This window comes from Lissotriton helveticus, chromosome 7 (assembly GCF_964261635.1).
Source record: "Lissotriton helveticus chromosome 7, aLisHel1.1, whole genome shotgun sequence".
NCBI lineage: Eukaryota > Metazoa > Chordata > Amphibia > Caudata > Salamandridae > Lissotriton > Lissotriton helveticus.
In genome coordinates, this window is record NC_136068.1 from 1,692,954,979 (window position 1) to 1,692,978,789 (window position 23,811).

Below are 23,811 nucleotides of genomic sequence, written 5' to 3' on the forward strand. Positions count from 1 at the left end.
GTTACTTCATAAAGTCTATCTGGAGGGGCAACTTGAGTGTCAACTGTCTCTACTGTAATAAAAGTGTCAGTTGATTTCGCCTCCAGATACTGATGGAGTGTCTGCCGAACTATGGTAACCTCCGCAGCGCTGTCTTGGAGGGTCACCACCCAACTCTTGTCGAGGAGCAGGGTTCTCACCAATTGAGGCATACTTTGCTGTCCAAGCTGCAACCTTTGTCTTCTGAACTTGGGGTCGATATTGAGGTGGCTCCCCCTGCATGATTTATACATCAAACTGGGGCTGCGAGTCGCGTATTGCTTGCGCAGACTCGCCTTCTCTGCCATCTTGACGTCCACCCCCACCGAAATGTTGATCCGACGGTTCCTGAAGGAACAAGGAGAACAAGGATCAGGAACCTGGAACCTCTTGGACATCCTATTTGTAGAGCGGTGGCGCAAATCACATCTACATTCAGCGGTGGCGAGCCAGCACGTGAACCAGGCTTCTGCTATTGCTGCTGCTGATATTTATTCCAAGCCTTTTTAGGAAAGACTGGGCGTCCCCCCTTCTCAGGAGGGAGCTTGGTCTGTTCATGAGTAAAAGGTCTTACTTAAATTATGGCATTCCAATGAGGTATATACCAATGAGGGGATACTTTGGACTTCTGTTTTCAGCGTTGTTCCTGCTGCTGACTCTATTTTAAACTCCAAGCCTCGCGGAAACCCGCTCCGCGGGTCCCGCATCGCCCCGTGGACTGAGGGCTTGACTCTTGTGGTGCCTGAGGGTGTGCGACAGGGCAGGGCTGCGAGCGTGGACACCGGGACTCGCTTTCCCAGGAGTCCCGGTTATTCCACTGGCCGTGTGACCTGGCCCGCTCTCCCTGACCGCCCCGCCCACCTTCACCCAGCTGAAAAGGCGAGGACGCTCTAACTTCGTGGGATACTTTGGACTTCTGTTTTCAGCGTTGTTCCTGCTGCTGACTCTATTTTAAACTCCAAGCCTCGCGGAACCCGCTCTGCGGGTCCCGCATCGCCCCGTGGACTGAGGGCTTGACTCTTGTGGTGCCTGAGGGTGTGCGACAGGGCAGGGCTGCGAGCGTGGACACCGGGACTCGCTTTCCCAGGAGTCCCGGTTATTCCACTGGCCGTGTGACCTGGCCCGCTCTCCCTGACCGCCCCGCCCACCTTCACCCAGCTGAAAAGGCGAGGACGCTCTAACTTCGTGGGATACTTTGGACTTCTGTTTTCAGCGTTGTTCCTGCTGCTGACTCTATTTTAAACTCCAAGCCTCGCGGAACCCGCTCCGCGGGTCCCGCCTCGCCCCGTGGACTGAGGGCTTGACTCTTGTGGTGCCTGAGGGTGTGCGACAGGGCAGGGCTGCGAGCGTGGACACCGGGACTCGCTTTCCCAAGAGTCCCGGTTATTCCACTGGCCGTGTGACCTGGCCCGCTCTCCCTGACCGCCCCGCCCACCTTCACCCAGCTGAAAAGGCGAGGACGCTCTAACTTCGTTGGATACTTTGGACTTCTGTTTTCAGCGTTGTTCCTGCTGCTGACTCTATTTTAAACTCCAAGCCTCGCGGAACCCGCTCGGCGGGTGCCGCATCGCCCCGTGGACTGAGGGCGTGACTCTTGTGGTGCCTGAGGGTGTGCGACAGGGCAGGGCTGCAAGCGTGGACACCGGGACTCGCTTTCCCAGGAGTCCCGGTTATTCCACTGGCCGTGTGACCTGGCCCGCTCTCCCTGACCGCCCCGCCCACCTTCACCCATCGCCTTATCGCCCCATAAAGACGTGAGAGCACCGCTGCGCGGGAGCGCGCGGGAGCGCTTGGGGCTAAGCCCGGGCAAAGGGCGGGCCCTCTACGGCCCTCAGCGGCCAGAGGAGGCCGAGCCGGGCCACATCTCTTTCCCGTCGAGCAACGTGAGATAAAGGTGAGGATTCCAAATCTTTCGATTATTCTCACATCTGGTTACTACCCTACTGCCCTGCTACAAATATGAGGAAGGGCTCAAAACCTGGCAGAGTGCCTGTCCTACGCTCTAAAACGAAACAAAATGAATCTGTCCCGCAACCAGTCCCTACCCTTACAGCAATTGACATCATGCTACAACAAACTATTGGGGCAGTATCTTCGGCTATTGCTAGCACTGAAAGGAGGTTTTCTTTGCCGCCAACAATATTTCTGGCCAATACCCAAGAGGCGGCAGCTGATCCTGTTGGACCTTTACAAGATGCTACTGGCGACTTAGATATAAGTCTTGGAGTTACCGCATCTTTTTTTGATCTTCCATGCGGTCAGCCTCTAACTGAGCCTCAGGGTAATCTTCCAAATTTACCATCTGATTCAGTGCCCCTAAGAGTAGATGGTACGTTAGCCAGTGTATTACCAGAATTAGGAAATATAGGTTCCACTAAGCACGATTCTAAAACAAAGAAAAAACGTACAAACAATATTAGGAACCATAACTTAGTCTCACCTGCCCCAAACTCTGCATCAGGCATACCTTGTTGGGTTGAAAATATGGTAGCAGACTTAAAATCGGACCTTGAAGCAACGATAGTGGCCCATATTAAGCCCTTAATGTCTAAAATCGACAGACTAACATCATTATTCAACACAAAATGGTCGGATATGGCAAAGGGAAATGTGACAATGCAGACGCACAGGAATACAAGAGAAGATGTACCCCGGGGAAATACTACTAGTAGCCAACCTTTAAAAGACCCCACCACTAAGGCCAAAACTTTACCAGTTAATTCAGAAGCAGCAATGCAACATCTGTCTCAAAAGGAGGATAAAATTGCTGGATCCCCCCGAACTCTTAGTGCTACTGGCCCTAACCCGGAGATACCAACAACCTCTGGCCCTAAAAAAATGCCTAACCAACCAGAAAAGGGCTCCAAAAGTCTGGGCATTAATCCAACACCAGCTAGCTCCTCAAACAAAACCCAAGTTCCAAAAACGAAACCAGCTCATTTCAAGACAATTAACTTGCCACCGGAAGCCTCACCCTATGTGGTCGTATTGACGGGCGTACCTCCACTGAAGGAGGGTAGAAGAGAAACTTTTGTCGAACTGAAAAATAAGTGCGCGCAGTGGCTACAGCTGCATAAACCATTACCCACTCATATGCGTGGCGATATACTTGCAGTTAGAAGAGGAGAGTGGGTGGGCAAAAATACCAAGACTATAGCAGGAGATGTAGTAACTGTCAGTTTCAGGGATACAGAGGTAGCGAACTATATATGTAATGTACCTAGTAGTGGACCAGCTTCCCAAATCCATCCACTTCCCCTGTCCTACTTTTTGCCCATACCACCAAGGCAACATCTCCCTAGATTCAATTATCCAACTAATAGAGGGTATTCACAAATTCCACAACGCACTGCCCACCAGTGGCAGCAACCATGGCAAGGACCACCTCCTTTAATTGACCCCTTTGTGTCTCAGTTTACCCATTGGAATAGATACTGTACTCTCGATGAGGTAGACTGACTCACTTTTGATGAAACTTCCTTTTTAAATTTGGATTCCAATATGGATGAGGAGGAGGGCCCTCAAATTATACCACATTTGATGTGCCCTGACCCTCCAATCACGATGGCCATCAGCCAGACCAAGCCAACACCTTCTGTTCTAGAGAGGGAACGGTTAGATCTTCCAATTGATATTGATATTATTGGCAATAGGGGAGCAACTGCTAAGGAGGAAATAAAAATCCTTAGCTGGAATCTCGCGGGCATTCATAGGAAATTGGGTCGGCCCGAGTGGAGTGATCTGGTCGAAGCACATAAGATCTGCATATTCCAGGAGACCTGGAGTACTGAACCACTCCACCGGGTTGGGTTCGTAACCTATTTTGCCCCAGCTGAGAAACCCAGACATGGGAAGGGGCGCCCCTCGGGGGGCCTCATTATTTGGGTAAGCATTTCTCTTAACTGCCGAATAACATCTAAGCAGATAAATAGCCCAGATATCTTAGGTATTCTATTGTCCAATCCTTGCAGAGGTTTATCTCTAGCTCTCTATAACGTCTATGCTAGAGGTACAAAAAATGGGTGCACCTCATCTGTAATATCTGATCTTGAGGTGCAGCTTAGGGACCAAAAGGAAGCTAACCATACATTAGTAGCAGGCGACTTTAATTGCACCTACGAGCCACTTCCCTTAGATGGTATCCCCGACTTGAGTGAAGAAGACAGTAGATGGGGTATTCCCATACTCTCTATCCCTCCGATCAAGCGCTGGACTCGTAGTGCAGTGCAACTAAATGCACTGACTTTAGAGTTTGGGCTAAGAGCCACTAATGGCCGCACGTCCTCTGACCAGATGGGTGCTCCTACGTTCAACAGAGTTGGCCATACCTCGAGGATTGACTATATTCTATTGGACCTAAAATTCTGGAGGTTGGTCAAGGATATGGTAGTTACACCAACTGTGGAAAGCGATCACAACTCGCTTTCCCTATCTATCACGAACCTCTGGCCCAATGGCGCACTACCGGCTCCATCCATACACAAGATTATTGTCTCCTCTTGTGGAAGACGCATAAAGTGGAATAAAGTTGCCAGTAATGCTGATAAACTTTCCAGCATAGATGAGGTTCTTATGGCCTCACAAATAGAGCTTGATAACATCAACTCAGCTTCGCCAATTGATAAGGCGACACCCATTTTTGAAGCAGCTGTTAAGGTCATAGGCGAAGCTTTCTGGGCAAAGAGCTCCGCGGGGAGGAATATGTTCCAACACAAAACCAAGGGGATGCATGATTGGTATACTACAGCATGTAGGAAAGCTAAGTCTCGCCTAATTGAGGCGGTTAAAGCCAAATCTCAAACCCAGATACAGATAGCCAGGAAGGAGCACAAGAGAATACTGGCACAGGCGAAAAAGGAGTGGGAAGAGGCCTATTGGTCTGCTCTTAAAGAAGCTAGCTCCAAGAAAGATTCCAAATGCTTTTGGGACACCATAAGAGCTAGAAATAGGCCAGATAGCGACTTGATTACTTGTAATATCTCAAGTCAGGCGTGGGTTAACCATTTCTCAAAGCTCTATACCCGCCATGATGCTCATTCTACTCCCATCGCCTCCAGTGATCCTGAAGGAGGGGTTATGGTTCCAGTATTGCTCCCTCCACTTAGGGACATCCATCCTAACGATTTTGATTTCACAATTAAAGAAGTGGAATATGCAATAGGCACTATCATCCCTCAAAAAGCTGCAGGCCCGGATGGCATCCCTGGTGACCTTTTGAGACTTGATATCCCGAAGTGGGGAAAACTGATCCACTCCCTACTTGTTTCCATCTGTAGGGGTGCTCCTATCCCCTCTTCCTGGAAAGGGGCGGAGGTGGTCCCTATCTATAAAAAAGGCCCCAGAGATGATCCATCAAATTATAGGCCCATCAGCCTACTAGATGTTAGCCAAAAAGTAGTCGGAAAGGTCCTACTGGTCAGAATACTAGACTGGGTAGATGAAAACAAAATCCTCTCCGACACCAGGCGGGCTTTAGAGTGGGCACCGGGACAATTGAACAAGCTTTCAGATTAATGATGGTGTACTGGAAAGTCGTGGTTATAGGCAAGGGCAGTCTTTATCTCGCATTTATCGATTTAAAGACTGCCTTTGACCTTGTACCTAGGGAGACCTTATGGAGTGTACTGGCTGATATGGGCTTGCCCTGCTATTTGCTATCATTACTCATTAGGCTACACGAAAATAGCTTTGCACAGATTAGGTGGGGCCCAGGGGGCGAAAAAACAAGCAGCATTCCGGTTGAGAGAGGTGTCTGCCAGGGATGTGTGTTAGCTCCCACTCTTTTTTCCCTTTACATTAATGGAGTGGTTGAGCATCTCCGGGAACATCCTCCTCTTCGCGGATGACACGCTTCTAATATCAAAAACCCCAATAGGCCTCCAAAGGCTCTTAAATAACTTTCAATCTTTCTGCACTAAAAGAGGCCTGGTAATCAACACAAGTAAGACAAAATACCTTGTGCTGAATCCTCCAAAAAAAACAGTACGTCCCCCTACCCTGAACGCTGAACCTCTGGAGAGGGTAGAAGTCTTCGATTATCTTGGTATTCGCCTTTCACATAAAATGGAATGGTCCCCACATTTGGATAAAATGCTGCTAACCCATAAGAGGACAACAGGAGCCCTCTTAAAAGAACAACGCTCCTGCGCAATAAGACCAATAGCTGTAGTCTATTCGGCTAAAGCGGTTAGTTCTGCTCTTTACGGGGCTGAACTTTGGGGCTCATCCATTACTGACAACTTACCAAGATCAGAGAAGAAATTTTGTAGAGCAATTATGTCTCTTCCTCAGGGTACCCCCACGGTCCCGCTAATGTTGGATCTAGGATGTCGACCAATTGACGACCTTGCAAGATTCCGCCCACTTTTACTATGGGCACGACTGTGGCGTGTGGAGGAACTTGGCAAGTATGCACAAGGTCTAGCAGAAATTATGTATGAATTGAATTTGAATTTTAAAATATTTGTAGAGCGCTCTTATACCGGGACGGTTTCATGGCGCTGGATAGCTGTGGATCAGTGGAGGCGGAGAGGAGGACTAGGCTGCTACAGATCTGGAGAACAGAAAGGTCTTCAGTTGCTTGCGGAATTCTAGATAGGAAGGTGACGTCCTAAGAGCAAATGGGAGTGAGTTCCAGAAGGATGGAGCCAGCACTGCAAATCTGGCCCCCCGGACTTCTGTTTCCTGAAGCGTGGAACAGACAAGAGTGCCAGATGAGTGGAACGAAGTTCTCTGGAAGGGAGATAGGGGGAGATGGCTTCGCACAGGAAGACAGGGGCGGTCCCTGATCTAGCCTGATAGGTGATGCAGCCTAGTTTGAAAAGGGCCCTCTCCCTCACTGGAAGCCAGTGGAGAGACTGCAACAAGGGGGTCGTGTGGTTGAACCTAGGGAGGCCAAAAATCAGGCGGGCCGCCTGATTTTGAATCCGTTGGAGTCGGCGGATCAGGTAAGCCGGCGCACCGTTGTAGATAACATTCCCATAGTCGAGGCGCGAAAGCACCATGGCCATGAGAATGAGTTTGAGTGCAGCGGCGGAAAAGAAACGAGAAACCCTCCGGATGATCCGGAGGGAAAAAAAGCAGGCAGACACAACTGAACTGGTCTGCGTATGGAGGGTGAGGAGGGGGTTGATGAATATGCCCAGGGTTTTGACTTTAGGAACTGGAAGGGGGGGAGGGCCAAGTGACGGAGGCCAGAAGGAAGGGGACCAGGGACTGCAACCACCCCCCGTCAGGACCAATTCGGTCTTGTCCGGGTTTAATTTGAGGTGGTTGCAGTTCATCCACCCTTGGATAAAAAGCATAACCTTCTGGAAATTGGAAGAGGAAGAAGGGGAAGAGGAAAGGTTGAAAATAAGTTGGAGGTCATCGGCGTAATTAAACACCGAGACCTCCATCTGCTGCAAAGAAAAAATGAGGGGTGAGATGTATAAATTAAATAACAAGGGGGACAGGGAAGAGCCTTGTGGGACTCCGCAGGTCACCCTCCTAAGAGGGGCCGTGAAGTTAGCAAGATGAACAGCCTGCTCCCTGTCCGTCAGAAAGGAACGGAGCCAGGCAAAGGCCGTGCCCCCGATGCCCGCCGCTTGGACACGGGTCAACAATATGTCATGGTCCACCGTGTCGAACGCGGCGGACAGATCTAACAGGACTAGGGCCTGTGGTCGGCCAGTATCAATGCCCTCCCTTAGTTGGTCCATCACCGACACAACTACCTTCTCGGTTGAATGCAGCGGGCGAAAATCTGCCTGGCGGGCGGAGAGGCAGCCCGTGGATTCTACAAATGAGCTCAGAGACCTGGTGATATGGGCCTCTGAGACCTTTGCGAGATATGGAAGGAGGGAGATAGGGCGGTAGTTGGAGGGCAAAGAAGGGTCAGCCCCCGCCTTTTTCAAAATAGGGATGATGACTGCCGACTTGTGGGCGAAGGGGACAATGCCAGTGCTGAGGGAGTGATTGATAAAGGTAAGGGGAGGAGAATAGCAGTTAGAGAAGAGCTCTTTTAGAACAAATGCAGGGCCAATGTCCTGAGGGGAGCCCGATTTGATGTCACTACCAGGGTGGCATAAAATTAAATGGTTGAGAGATATTAAGACACTGCTATTAAATCTGGGCCTAAATGAAGCGTGGGCCAGCAGATCCTCACCCCCGAAGTCGACCCTCAAGAAACTTTATTGGGACTGGCTTTTCCTGAAAAGGAACACTAGCACTACTGTAGGAAGACTTACGGAGGACTTTTTGAAGTTTAAGGATCAACCCAAACGAGAAGTCTACCTCGATATCATAGAAAAACCCTTTGATAGGGCTCTGTATTTTAAATTTAGAGCAGGAACTCTTCCTTTGTACCATTTTACTTCACGTTGGAAATCCCTTGCACAGACCACAGAACTCTGCCCAGTATGCTTATGTAAACCAGAGACAGTGGCACATTTTATGTTTGAGTGTGGAGAGTATGCCCTCCCCAGGAGGGTTTGGCTCAAAAATCTGTCGGCAGTTGGATACTAGGAGCCATATGGCCGCAATTCGGATATTAACGTCCGACAGTCGTGCCACCTATGCTTGTGCCCTAGCTAAATTCCTATCATGGGCTTGGTCAATTCGAACCAAAAGGCTTAAATTAACTGTTTAATTCTTTTTAAATCAACTGCTAAATGAACTTTTTTGTAAAAATCTGCAAACTTTTTAACTAGTTCTCTTATTGGATTTAACTTTTTTTATATCTTCTTGTTTGCCTCTTTCTCTTAAATTTGATGTATTTGATTCATGTGCAGCTTTTATGATAACTTTTTATCGAAATAAAGCCTAAAGATACTTAGATACTTATACCTCCTCAACAATAATTGGCAATTGCCACTGCCGGTCAACATCCGCCACAGCTGATAGACATTGGCGCATCTCTAAGCAAACTGCCTCACATTTGATGTTGGCCAGAATCATATTGGAGACTATAGGGAACATGCCTACTAATCTCAACCCCAATTCCAGGGCTGGACTAGCCCTGTGTTCATCTTGCACCTTCTTTAAAACGCTCGGCGGACAGGGTGCCAAAGCGTAGAGTATACACTGAAGCAAAGACCGTCCCCCAGGTGATGCAATCAGCTAATGCGGGATTATTACCACTCGGTAAACTCATTGTCAGGATCCTGTGTTTCTCAACAGGAGTAGTATGTGGAAAAACAGCCTCGAGATGTTCACAATTTTATGCAAGCCGAAATGGCAAATTATCTATACTCTGAGGACGCTTGCCTATCACTGAATTAACAATGACTGGGCTTATAACAACTAACTTCTGTGTATATGAATCAATGTTGTATGTAACTGGCGTAGCTCTGCGAGTGTAACATTAAGATAATTTGGATGCGGTGTAAAACCTGCCAAAACAGGCCATTTGGCCCCATTGACCGATAAGGGGTCTAAACGGCCCACAGAAACAGGGTGAGGAAGGGCTCCATTAACCCAAATGGTATGCTCCCAGGCCGTCAACGGAACTTCAAGTAATGCATAAGGGCGATAAGCTCGTGGCACTTCAGCTGCTGTATATTCATGAAACAAATGATAATTTCCATCCACTGCTGCAAATGTAACCCAAGAGTAAAAGACCTCGAAGTGATGAGCCGCGTCTGCCTCGACAACAAAGATAAAGGACGCCCCTGCATTGGGAAATACACACTGAGTCAAGAATGCTGTAACTGCCACAAGGTTAGGGGCCGCAATAGCGACTGCCATAATAAAAACAGAAAAGGATAAACCAGGAGAACGGTGAAGCAAAACTGGGTTGAAAGAGATAAACAAAACCTTTTAAACTTCAAGCTTGAAAAACCTATAAAAATACAAATATAGGAGGTTAAGCCCTCACACCACAGCCGGAATCAGTGAGAGGGTATTATGGACAAGCACAAGCACTACTCAGGGGTCTCGCGAATAGATACCAGACCAAACATTGGTGACGACGTGTTGATTCTGCACCAACACAAAACTATGCACAGGATTAGAGGACGTTGGTGTATAGGGACTGGGTCTTCCTACCACCTTAGTACCCACAAGCCCAGGACCGTCTAGCTATAGTGTCTCACTTGCTCTCCTACTCACTCACAGAGAAACAAATGATTAGACACCCCAGAACACGACACTCCCACATCTCTCAGGAATCATGGTAACAAGACACGCCCTTTCACTCGCACTCTTGTACTTGTCCACAATAAGATGTGACAGAGACACAAAACAGTATAAAATATTTATGTTAACTAACGTACCCTCACATGCAGTATAGATGCCACAAGAAGCATGTTGGACCCGGCCTCATGGCGTGGTTCGCGCCTGTCCAGCCACACCCTGCGAGCGTAGGCCTACACCCTGAGTCCCCTGCGCAGCACCCCCATAAGAGTAGCCTGCACCCCGAAGCCTGGTCGTCTCACCCCCGATAAGCCCGAACCCCCGTAAACCACGACCAGGCCCGCATGTCCCCGTCCCGCTCCCGGCTCCGAGCGCCTAACTTTGCATGCCCTACAAAGCCCGGCAGCCATTTTCCCTTCCCAAGGTCCCCGACTCCCTGGGCCTAGCGTGAACCCGGCCTCAGCGAAACCCGGACTCCAAAGGCGCGCCAATCCCGGCTGGGGGGCAAAACGCTCCCGAGTGAGATAGGCCAGGCAGTTTCGATGGCACCTCCGGCCTCCCCTGAGAGACCGGTATCTGTCACACCTTTGGCCCTCCCCTGCGGGCCAGTTTCGATCGCACCTTTGGCCTCCCTGAGTGCTGGCTCCAGACCCGCTGGGCGTCTGGGAATTCCCGGACCCATCTTTCAAAGGATCAAAGAGCCAACCGCCGGACCTCGCCAACGACCAGCCCCCAGGGCTTGAGCCCTCCGCCTGCGAGGGTCCGGAGATCAAACAGCCAATGGACTATATCTGGGCCCGCCCGACAACTAGCGGGCAGTTGTATCTTGGACCTGAAGCCCTGCTGATATGATCGCGGCTAACCATGAGAAGAACTCAACCTTTGAATCGCTGAGCCCTGCTGACGCTGTCGCGGCTCCCTCTTTGCAACAAGGAACTGAACCACCTGAGCCCTGCTGACGTTGTCGCGGCTCGAGCTTGAACTCGTAACCATCGGAGCCCTGCTGACGCTGTCGCGGCTTGCCCTTTCGAAGACCTCGGAGACCTGCTGACGCTGTCGTGGCTCGAGCTGAACTCGTAACCATCGGAGCCCTGCTGACGCTGTCGCGGCTCGTCCTCTCTAAGACCTCGGAGCCCTGCTGACGCTGTCGCGGTTCGAGCTGAACTCGTAACCATCTGAGCCCTGCTGACGCTGTCGCGGCTCCTCAAGAACTTCTCCGGATCGAGCCCTGCTGACCTCGTCGCGGCTCGAGGAGTACTCTGGTCCGGCTGGACCATCGAGATCACCATCATGACCGAGCCGATTCGACGTGAGTAAAGCAGCCAGTACGCCCATCACCTTCCGTATCCCCCGGCTCGAGGATTGAGAGCTGTGCGCAGGGTACGCCCCGTACTGGCCCAAAGGCTAAAGACTGTCCCGCTTCCTTCTCCCCGAATCCTCTAGGACTTTTGTGATCCCTCGATCATTTGTACATAAGAGTGCTACCTCCTTTTTACTGCTTATAAAGAACTTGTTACTGAAATCCAACGTTGTGGTGTCCGTTCGTAAGTGTGGTGTGAGCTCAGTGTGTACGATCCTAGACTCAAAGTCCTCCCCGGTGAGGACCCCACGATAAGACTCGGCAAGATCTGTGGGAGAGGTGGGTCCTGGGGTGGTCGGGTGTGCACAACCTGGCCCTCTGAGATCTCCCCTTCTAACAAAGCAGGAAAGTGCATAGTACAAATACAGTCAGCATAGCAGGGAGTCCATAAATCATAAAGGGAGATGTCATCATAAAAAGACAATGGAGCCTATCATCCTTCCCCTTGCTAAGAAGTATTATTAAATGTTAGAACATCTCTGGGGTTTGTCAGCAGACCCCATGCCTTAGACTATAGAGAGTAGCTCTACAACATAGGCGCTGTCTCGCTCTTCTACCTGGAGAGGTCCCTCTCCAAGTGTGTGTTACCTATTCTTGTGTCCCACTAAAAACCAATGTATATTGTCCAAACAGCTACATTGGTATGTTTTGCCTAAGGGCTAAGGCCTGGCCAGAACAAAATAACAAGGTGCATTGTTGTTCGACCTTGCAAATAATGTTCAGTCTAAATCCCAGAAACATGCAGAGAGAGTGAGCACAGCGATGAGTTCTCATGTGAAAGCAGCCTTAGAAATGTTTGCAAAAAATAAAGACGTGTAGTAATGTGCGCAAAGCAGCAGGCAAGCTGCAGCGGGCTCATGATAACTTAGTGAAGACCGGGCACAGGCTGAGGGGTGCTGAATGCTACAGCCAAAGTAAACAAAGAATGCTTGACAAAGTTATTCTTCCAATGTTTTAGTGTTCAAAATATATTCATTCCATATATTTCTTCAATGCATATATTAATATGTTCCATAATGCATCATTAATGCAGTTTATCACATTTAGACTTAAACGTTTGTTTCAAAACCTGTTGAACTTTTAGTTATGGCTACATCCAGGAAGTTTATTGAGTGTTCCTGTATTTCGAATGTAAATTGTATCCATATTTTTATGAATGAATACGAGGAACAACACATTTTGAATTCACCATTATGGAAGGACAACTTATGTTTATATTTGCGCTTCATTGATGATATTTTCATCATATTGAGGGGTACATCGGAAACTCTGGAGGCACGCATAACAAACTTAAACACAATCAATGAACGGATACAATTTACATTCGAAATACAGGAACACTCAATAAACTTCCTGGATGTAGCCATAACTAAAACTTCAACAGGTTTTGAAACAAACGTTTACAGAAAACCTACGAATCAAAATAATTCTTTAATGTATGATAGTTTTCATCCGCAACCATTGAAACGACACCTTCCATATTCTCAGCTCCTGAGAGTAAAAAGGATCGTCTCAGACCCCGTGAAGTGTACAGAACAATCAATGAACATGATACAACGCTTTCAACAAAGAGGGTACCCGAAGAAGTACTCATACAATCTCTCAATCGAGCAAACAAGAAAAACAGATCAGAACTCCTTGCAACACACACCTCGACAAAAAAAGAAAAAATAACATGTGTAAGCAAATATTCCACTATGAGTCAACACTATAAAAAAATCATCAACAAGCACTGGACCTTAGTGAGAATGGAACAAGATTTCAATAACATCTTTGTGGAAGAACCAGTATATGCATGCATGAGATCCACAAAATATAGGGGAAATCATCAAACATCCGACCAAAAGCATTGAGAAAGGGACATATAATGGCACCATACCATGTTGGAACTGTAACAACTGTCATAACATCATAAGAGGAGGATCCAATAATCACCCCATGAAAGGTCATAAAATTAAATTATGTGTAGAGGCCACATGTGACACGTTCAACATCATATATATGCTTAAATGCCTGTTAGAAACGGGACCCCTGGCTGGCCAGGGCTTGCGCCAAAGTCAGTCAGAGACCACCATTTCTAAGGTCAGGGCAAGGGAGTTACACGCCAAGATAACCCCTGCTCACCCTCTAGGTAACGTGGCGCGAGCAGCAAGGCTAAACTGGAGGCGATGTGAGTTAAGTGTTTGCGTATGCACCCCCAGCAACAACACCCAAGGCCCACCCCAAAGGAAACTCCACACAGGGTTATATAAAAATAGCCTTTGTATTATAATAAAAACACATTAGATAAAACACATACTCTTACAATGTGCCAACAGGCATGGGGAGGATTATGTACAGGACAGGGCCACCTGGACCACTGTCAGGGGTATGCACTTTTAGAACTAGCACTTGTAGAAATAATACTTTGTAGGAATAATACTCAGCACATAAATCATATAATGACTGTAGCACCAAAATAGTACATGTAGCACACAACCAGGACTTCCTGGTAAAGGGTAAATACCTCCTACGTAACCCTAGCCACTTTAGGAAAATCACGCAGGGAACTAGGACCTTATTATCAGGACCTATGGAAGGAAAAGCAATCACCTAAGCATCAACACATAGCAAAGATAAAGAAGAGCAAGACACATGATGCATAAAACATTCAGATGTTTAGCAATCACAATTGCGCATAAATCACATTTAGCAAGTAAATCATAAAGGCGCCAGAATCACATGGCACAACACTAGAGCTGTCCCTCAGGCCAACTGGCCTCGCAAGGGCTGAAATGCCCTTAGTCCCAATGTCAGGCAGGCTGCGCAGGCCTAAACAAGCCTAAACGTGGCAGTTGCCCACAAAGTGCTGGGCAACTGGTGCAGACAATGATGGGGCCAACGTTGGAGCCTCGTGGGCTCAAGAACACAGAATGGCCCTCAGGAGCCTCTCTGGGGCTCTAAAGCAAATGTGCACGATGAGCCTCTCTCGGGGCTCTAGCACAAAGAACTGGCACTCGACCCTCCCTGGGCTCGTAAAGCAAAATGGCACCCTGAGCCTCCCTGGGCTCAAAACACAATTGCGGGCGTGGGGAGCCTCGTGGGCTCGCAGAACTGGAATGGCACCTCAGAGCCTCTCTTGGCTCAACACACAATGCCCGGCACGTTGGAGTCCCTCTCGGGGGACTCGGAAACACAGAATGGTGCCTCGAGCCTCGCAGGCTGGTAAATACAAATGTGGCTGGAGCCTCTCGGCGCTCGACAACAAAATGCGGGCGTCGTTGGAGTCCTTCCTGACTCGAGGACAAAGGGGCTCGGGAGCCTCACAGGGCTCGTAAACAAAATAGGCCCCCGGAGATCGTGGGAGCGGCCCGCTGCCAACCGGGGCCGCTCTGAGCACCCCAACCTGCCTCTGAGCCCACGGCACCTCCCCGAGCTGAGGAGCGACCCGGAGCCCGCCCGCACTCACCGGCTGTCGGAGGCGGCGGCTCCTCGTGGCGTTAGCTCCTCTCTGCTGGGCTCTTCTGGGTGGGCGGCTGTAGGCGGAGAGCTCCCGCTCCTCAGGACTCTCCGGGGCTGTGGCTGGACTGTTCTCTTTTCTCGGGGCTCTCCCTTCGCTCGGGAGCCTCGGGACCGTCAATGCAGGCTGCTTCCTGCTTCTCCCTCCTCCCCGATGACACGGCGGGAGGCTCGGCCGGCTGGGCCAATCCCAGCGCGGCCTTCGGTGGATGTCCGCGGCTTCCCTCAGGAAATATGAAGCGAGGTGGGCACTCGCTCGGGGCCAAAGAAACGGAAAATCAACGGGTCAAATGCCGGGTGGGCACCGGCCAAAGCACATGAAGCGCTCTCAAGCGCTAAGGGCAGATAAAGCACTCCCCAGGTGCTAGGTGACAAATACAGCGCTCCCAGGCGCCATAAACGAAAATAAAGTGCTCTTAAGCGCTAGAAGCAGAACAGGGCACTCCGAGGCACCAGGGGAAAAGATACAGCTCCAGCAAGGTCTGGAGGCAGGCAGAGGGGCAAGGCTGGGCCCAGAGCCAGCTCACTGGGCCTCCAGGCAGGGAGGCAGTCCAAGTGGCGGTCCTACTGGCCCCAGCAACAGCAGCAGCCCCCTCTGGTTGGATCCTGGAAGAGAACAAATTGTAAGGGGACACAGCCCCTTCTTATACTTCTAAATCCTTTGTCTGTAGGTGCAGGGTGGGGGAGAAACCAGTCGCAGTTGGTTTTGGAGCACCCTTGATGGCTCAACCCCCCCTTTCATTCACTAGGGAGGCTAGGGTCGTTAGACGCACCACAGGGGGGCGGAGCCAGCATTGTGTGGGGAAAGCCCAGCCCCATTCAGGAACCAGGTGCAGCCCTCCCTCACATCACTCATGCTGATCTCTCCACTCACTCCTGGGCAGACCCATCCAGACTTCCTGGAGCCAGGCTGGCCAGCCAGCTCCAGAAAATCACACTCCAGCACCCTCACTGCACACACACATCAATATCTAGAAGTGGCACTTCCCCACGAGACACATACACGCCACACATACCATTGCGCAGCATTCACTCTCATGAGTTCGCACATACCAAACTCGAGCCTGCACTCCCCACATATCAGGATCTAACATGGACACACACATTCTCCATGCATTCCTATGGGAGGGCAGGCCAGCCTCACTACACGCACGCACTTTACTCTGGGACACAGGGTAAAAGTGCGCAGAAACCCAAAAATCACTAACACAGATCATATACTAAAAGGAAAAAGATTAGGGGTGAACCAAGTCCAATAATGCCCATGTGGGAAAGCTTAGATAGGGCAAACGGAACGTAAATTGAAGACATGCCTGAATGAGCACAAGAGCAACATAAGAACTAAGTCCCCGAAGTCGGTAGCAGCTTCCCACTTCATTGAAGCACAACACCATATAAGCCAAATGAAAGCCTGTATATTGGAAATAGAGACAAAACGGAAGGCAAGGATAACAAAACAATACTATTAATGAGAGAACATTTCTGGATTTACCAGCTGAATACCCTGAAGCCCAATGGGATGAACGAGAGAGTAGAATTTTCATGCTACCTCTGAATATAACTGCTCAGAGGTTAACTTGCATAACACACAATTTGGTAACCTTATCAAAGTGCGAGCTAACAAGAAGGATGACATTACTAAAACGATGACATTCTTACAACGATGATCTTGTTACACTCAAACATTTTTTTTTACTAAATCGCAATAGTTCTGTGCCTTTATTATTTTCATATCTTATATTGTTTACATTGTTTGTTGTGATTCTGTTTTTTTACTAATATGTATATTACCATTACACCGTATAACAAGCCATCAAGTTTGTTAACTTAGGCAAGCCTTTTTTGTACACGATAATTTTAATGAGCACAAGCCCCGCATACCGAAACACTCGTACTAAAGCACGCCTTGACGTCACACGCTAATTCAGTCCTCATGGAAGACGCGAGCGATTATGTCCCACATATCGGTCTCAGAAGAACGCTAATTTATTACAGACTGGTAAGCGTCAAGCGCGATAAAGCACAGCATGCGAAAGCGAGCATACATTTCTAACTTTGATGCTTAGAGCATTAACAAACATTTATTTAACCACTTTTAAACCACGGCAAAATCGGGCATTACAACTAACAGCCACGTCGTTAGAATTGCACAAATTCCAGTATAACGTAGCTAACTGACACCACAGGGCATCTTTTATCTCTCACATGTCTTTTTTAAACCGCGTTTTCTCGTAACACACTTTATTATTTGAAGTTTTTTTGAAGCGCATCGTTTCACCTTAAGCACTCCAGTCGACAAATCACATGCCAAATCGTGGTGGTAAAATATGAAGTGGAAAATACCAATGACTAAAAATGATTACTTTTGTTTGTTCTAGGCATCCCCTGACGAAAGCTATTTGCCAAAATCCATAGGGAAAAAGTCTAAATGTGATAAACCGCATTAATGATGCATTATGGAACATATTAATAGAAGCATTGAAGAAATATATGGAATTAATATATTTTGAACACTAAAACATATGGAATAATAACTTTGTCAAGCATTCTTTGTTTACTTTGGCTGTAGCATTTAGCACCCCGTAGAGACACCCCATAAGAGTGGGGTTGCAACCCTATTCATATACTTACGCTCCCGAGCAAGGAACGATTCTCTGGAGCACGGTAAATCAGTATAACCAACGGTAAACTCACGCAGCGCACAATCTAATACTATTTTGTATTTTGGACTTAGTGAAGTCCCTATGGGCCACATGACACTAGATAACATGACTTAAGAACCAAAATCAGGATATGCACTCGATACAATAAACACACATTTGCACCTTGTGATAACAGCGCTCAGGTGGGATTTAATTATCACAATTTCAAACCAAGGGAGGTCGCTCTGTCCTGCCTTTTTCTGGCTCTGATGGGCGAGGCCAAGTCCACCCTTGGCACAGGCTCAGCGGTTTATAGCACTGGCAACTCCTCCTCCCACTCTCATGACAGCAGATTGACCTGGGACTTTCAGTCCCTTGCTCCAGCACCTAGTGTCCCTGGAGCAGGGCAAGAGCAAGTGCTTAGCCGCACTGTTACTGGCGGTTCCTTCATGCTGTATTCTTCAATCAAATTCATGTTTGAATGTCAGCCTACGGTGTTTGAAGGCTGTGACACTTCTAGTTTTCCCTAATCTTTTCACCTTGGGATTTGTAGAGGAGAGGTTCTGATTGACTGATACAATAAAAAACTATTATTAACATATTAACTAATTTCAGTGTTATTAGCATCTGGAATATTCGTTTGCATGGTGCCTTCCTCATATAACTAGGTACTTATAGTCAACTTCCTATAACTAATTATCACTTGCATCATTTCATTATGTAATAGGTTGATTGTAATCAACTACTTATAGCATTGTAGCCTGGTGCCAAGGGTTACACTTGTTAAATGCCCCTAACGCTGTGTTGTAGGCCCATACTGTTGATGAGGGCCTAATATGAGGAAGGTAGAAGGCTTGAACAACTGGTGAACCTGAAATCAGAAGGGCTGTTATACTATTAGAACATTACACCCACTGAGGGTAGAATTGAAAATGCTGGAAAAAACAGACAGGCATTGAAATGTTGGAGCAGCCATTCTTGCCTTCAATTGATTTCTAAAATTCGAGTTCTTAAATATTTGTTGGTCAACTGGAATTTTTATCGATGAGAGGAGAGAATAGAAGGTTTAGCTATAAGTGGATGAAGTGATGGTGAAGCCAAATATGAATACAACGACTGGGAACAACACTCATAGCTGTCTAAGTGTTCACCACCAGTGATATTGGTATTAAATACTAGGCACTAGATATATTTCTTTTAAGAAATAATAAAAGTGGTCAAACTACCTTTTCAAATTTAAGAAGAGAAGCATTCATGTTAACCAGTGAAAAGCAATGCCACATGCCACAAAAGCTCTTCAGATCAGACATTTTTGGAAGCTAGTGCCCAAAGGTGAGGGTGGTAATACATTATCTGATCAGATAATAAGAAGTCTCTGACTTTTCATATATGTATCATATAAGAAATAGCGCTAATACCACTGCTCGGCCTTTTGGCAGGGAGGTTTAGGTTTATACAGACACAAAGAAGCACCCAGTATAAGTCTAACAATACCCTTTCAGGCATAGAGTGCCTCATAAATTATGCAAAAAAAGAGCAGAGAACTCTGGGTAGTTCCCAAGTTTAGGTGGACACCAGCACCTGTATAGAACACCCTACAACACCAGTGACACTCAGAATTTGCTCACTCTATGCCTGGAAGGGTATTGTTTTGACTTATACTGAGTGCTCCCTTGTGTCTGTATAAAGCTAAACCTCCCTGCCAAAAGGCCGAGAAGCGGTATTAGCGCTATATCTTACAGCAAATGCATCCTCACATCCATTTTGGACTTGGGGGGGGGGGCATTTTTGGCCTTTGAAAATAGCACCAAATGCAGAATTAATCTTCTTGCCAATAGTGGAGAGCAGTTCAAATTATCCATGCCAGGCAAAACATACTATTGAAAATCCTGCAACAGAAGAAAGTACCATTCGAATTCTATACTGTTCATTGGGTGCAGGTCCAAACTACTTTAAATACATAGCACAAGATAAATTCCTTTATCACTGTTTTTCTTAATCTCTGCCCGCTCACTCTTCTCACCTGTTGCTGCTGATGCTGGTATTCTTACTTTGATTCAGCATCATGCCACCATGCATAAAACACAAACACAAAAAAAGTTGCATTAATTTTAAATTGAATACCCCCAATTACTGCTCATAAAGTTCATTTAGTAAGTTGGTGCTGACACTTTGGTCATTGTTTCACAGTGACAGACCTTGCACCGCCCCACTTTCTTGCTCAAGGGGGAAATTGTGTTTTAACGCAACTGACCAACCTAATTTCTCTATCTCTTGATGAAGGGATAGTACCTAAGGAGTGGAAGCATGCTATTGTAAAACCGTTATTAAAAAAAACACAACTTGACCCTGCGGTCATGGCAAACTATCACTCTATCTCTCTACTGCCAATTTTGGGTAAGATCGCAGAGAAACATGTGAACAGTGCTGTTTCACAGTTGCTGGAAGAAAATGTCATTCTACACCAGACCCAGATGGGTTTTAGACCAGAGCATAGTATGGAGTCAGCCCTACTTATGGTCACTGAAAAATTAAAAAGCATATTAGATCAGGGAAGGTCCGCAGTGGTGGTGTTATTAGATCTAAGTGCAGCCTTCGACACAGTAGACTATAAAATTCTTGTGAACAGGCTTGAAAACATTGGGATTAGAGGCACAGCCAACCAATGGGTGGCCTTGTTCTTGTATGATAGATCCTTTCAATGTATGAAGTCCGGAATCCTGTCAGACACTCTTGCAGCACCTTGGGGAGTGCCTCAGGGATCCTCCCTGAGTCCAACTCTTTTTAACATCTATATGAGCCCATTGGCCCATATAGTACTGGAGTTTGGACTCTCCATTGTGTCATATGCTGATGACACCCAATTAGTGGTGTCAATAGCTGACTCTATCAATTCCAACCACAGGCAGCTAATGCCCTGTATGGAAAAAATATGAAATTGGATGGCTGATTGTAGTCTCAAGCTGAACAGGGATAAAACCAAGCTGAAGATCCTGGGCAGCAATTTCAGCCCTCGGGCAGAGATCCCCTGGCCAGCAAACTGGGGTCCCTTCACCCCAACTCAGAAATGTTCTATAAAAGATCTGAGCATGTGGCTCGATCAGAATCTCACTATGGAGACGTAAGCCAAAAAACTGGCGGGTAACTGTTTTGGTATACTCTGGATGATCAGGAAAATTCCGAGTCTAATCCCAGAGAATTCAAGAAAGACCATGGTACAAGCCTTGGTGGTCTCGAGACTCGATTATGGCAATTCTCTGTACCTTGGATCACCTAAATATGTCACCAATAGACTACAAGTTGTTCAGAATTCGACAGCTAGACTGCTTCTCAAAATACCTAGGAACCGGTCAGTCAAAGCATCCTTGAGAGAGCTGCACTGGCTCCCTGTGCAGACCAGGATCCAATTTAAGTCACTCTGACTGGCACACAGAGCCATGTATGGCAGAGGTCCAGCAATGCTACGAACCTTGATCTCCCCTTACTCTCCTCGCCGCTGTCTTAGTCTAGGGTTGAATGTTCTGATGAGCACTACCAGAATTAAGAGATCAAGGTGGGGTGGTAGATCATTCTCCCATCTTGTGCCCAAACTCTGGAACAGTCCGGACCCAGAGTTCTGACAGATTGGAAAAAAAACAGTCTTTTAAAAAGAAACTTAAGACCTGTCTATTTCCCTAACTCTCACTTCAGGTAGCTGTTTGTGCCTGTGATAGCGCTGGGATGCCTGCGGGTAGCCATGTGCTCTATAAATCCCATAAACATAAACGGATGGGGCTATCCATTTCCCGCCACCCACTATGTTACCATATGTTGTCTTGTAATGATCCCAGGATAACCCTTGGAATCTGTTCACCACAGAGAAAGGTGCTTAGAAGTTGAGCGGTTTCTGGTTACAGCAGTGGCTTTGGCCCTCTGAGCTTAAACTGTTTCCTTACTATCCTAAATCATATGGCAAACAGGTATCAATAATAATACAATGTAATGCAGAAGAGCGTTCGTTGACAAACATAAAATACAGCAGGTCCTAAGTACAGTTGTGGTAGATAATGAGCAGAATTAACACACTGCATTGCTCACACTAAACTAAAATAGACAACAAAAGGGAAATCATGGAGAGGCTTAAAACATGGGCAGCTACAGTCATCAGGTTGTTCGTGCTTGCCACTTGAGCAGAGTTGTTTGCATTTCTGCTTCACTCTGGTCAATTTGTTGAGTCTTTTGTCTTTGGTAAGACTGTTTCATAGACTTCCTGACACATCTAATTCTCTGCAGCAAATTTGGACAAACACCATTGTGGGATGGACACTTACAGTTGTAACAGGAGCGCAGTGGTGTGACTGCTTTGGGTCAAAGGTAGAGGTCTGATAAGCTCTTAGGTGCTTCTCCATTGATTGTTTTTTAGCTCAGGCATTGCACACTTTGTAGAACCTGTGTAATCTATGGTCATTGCAGCCTGCACCTCACTCTTTGAATTTAGTCTCTAGTGACCCCTAGTGAGTTTCTGATGCCATCCTTTACTAAGTCACAAGGAAGGCATTTAAACAATAGGCAATGAGAATGAAAATGTATTGTTGAAGTCAACACTTTTATATTAGTTGATCTATGGATACCATTGAACAGACAAAATTGACCATAGAAACTAAAGTCAATATACAGTGTGAACTGAATGATTACTACAGAGAAGTTTATGAAATAGAAAGGTTGTCTGAAGGTTGGATCAAAAGATATTCCATTTTCATCAGCAACATGTTGTCATCTGCTTTTAGAATGAGGAGGTCCAAACATTGAAATGATGAAAGTAGGAATAATTCGGTATCAACTCCCCAGCACTGGCAACCAATAGCAGCATTCACCCGACTGCTCTCCGTGCGCCTTCATAGCATAAACATCTTTCCCAGAGTTCTAATGCCTGACACCATCAGGAGTTCTACTCTTTTGCTCAAACTCAGCGTGTAACAACTAGGAAGAGATGGGCTGAATGTATGCTTATGAATCAAGTATACCTGTGAATGTATGAAAGGTGTTTTCTCCTCTCTCAGATAATTCAATAATACTTCTCCTGCTTCTTGTGGATCCCACATCCCTGTAATTATTAGCACTGGGTCTGCTAACAGTGAATGCTGCTATATATGTATACTCCATAAGTGGTAGAGAGCTCATTCTAAGAAACCTTTGCCATCTAGACCAATTGGAGTGCATGACATGTGAATATATTTATATATATATATTCACTGAAAAAACCATACGTTTCAGAGGCGTTATAATTAGGAATTAGCATTTAAAAAACCTTTGAAATTCACTGAAAAAAACATGGGTTTCATGAGTGTTATAGTTAGCTGGACATTTCACTTGTACAAAACCATAGAAATTCCTCTGTTCTGTTATAGTTAGTTGTGCTAACTATAACTCACGTGCCCGCAATGCACTGCTGATGATGTCACATATTACATCATTCATGACATGATCAGTGACATCACTGATGACATCACTGATGACATCTCCAGTGAATGTGGTTTTGTGAAATTTAAATATCTATTATATATATACCAATCTGTATTGAAGATTGAGTGAAAATATAACTGTCTGACTGTTTAAGTGAGTAATTAAATGTGCCTCACTAAATATATTTGTTAGTAACCAATCTATGTGAATGTGTGTATCACTGTCTCTGTTGTTGTATAACCTGCTGCATCAATTGGTCACTAACTACATAAGTGTCTATATTAGTTATTGATTTGTGGGCTGAGTATTTGTAAGGAACACTGAGTGTATCTGTGGTTGGGTGGGGGAGTTGTAACTCTATGCATAGATGTGTGAGTGGTTGATTGTCTAGGCATATGGATTTAGGAGTGTTTATGGAAACAGTTGTTTGGGTGTCTGAGTGTGTTTATTTGTGTGTTGGTAAGTGAATATATGTGTCAGTGGTACATCTCAAATCAAGTAGAAAAATAAAAGTCATTGTATATGAGAGTTGGTGTATATAAATAAGTATACGTAAGAGTCAGTGATTGTGAGAGTAACTGTTTGAATGAGTGTATACCTGTAATAGTGATTTTTTAACATGGTAACTACGATTTACTATGTGTATGTATAAATCAAGTGTTGTGTGTATATAACTGTGTAACTGAGTAAGTGTGATTGATTATTTTTATGAGTGAGTAGCATCACTGCATAACCGAC

The 23,811-nt window shown here is 46.6% G+C and overlaps 1 protein-coding gene across 3 annotated transcripts in view; it reads right to left on the reverse strand.

Moving 5' to 3' along the window:
- LOC144770671 (uncharacterized) overlaps window positions 1-23,811 on the reverse strand; it is a 204,644-nt gene that overhangs the window by 96,379 nt on the left and 84,454 nt on the right. For 2 of the 3 annotated variants that reach the window (XM_078655385.1, XM_078655386.1), the window contains exon 4: window positions 19,655-19,681. The exons of the other annotated variant lie outside the window; for it this stretch is intronic. In XM_078655385.1, coding sequence (XP_078511511.1) covers window positions 19,655-19,681 — 27 coding nt within the window. The remainder of the gene's footprint in view (window positions 1-19,654; window positions 19,682-23,811) is intronic. 3 annotated transcript variants of the gene reach the window in all.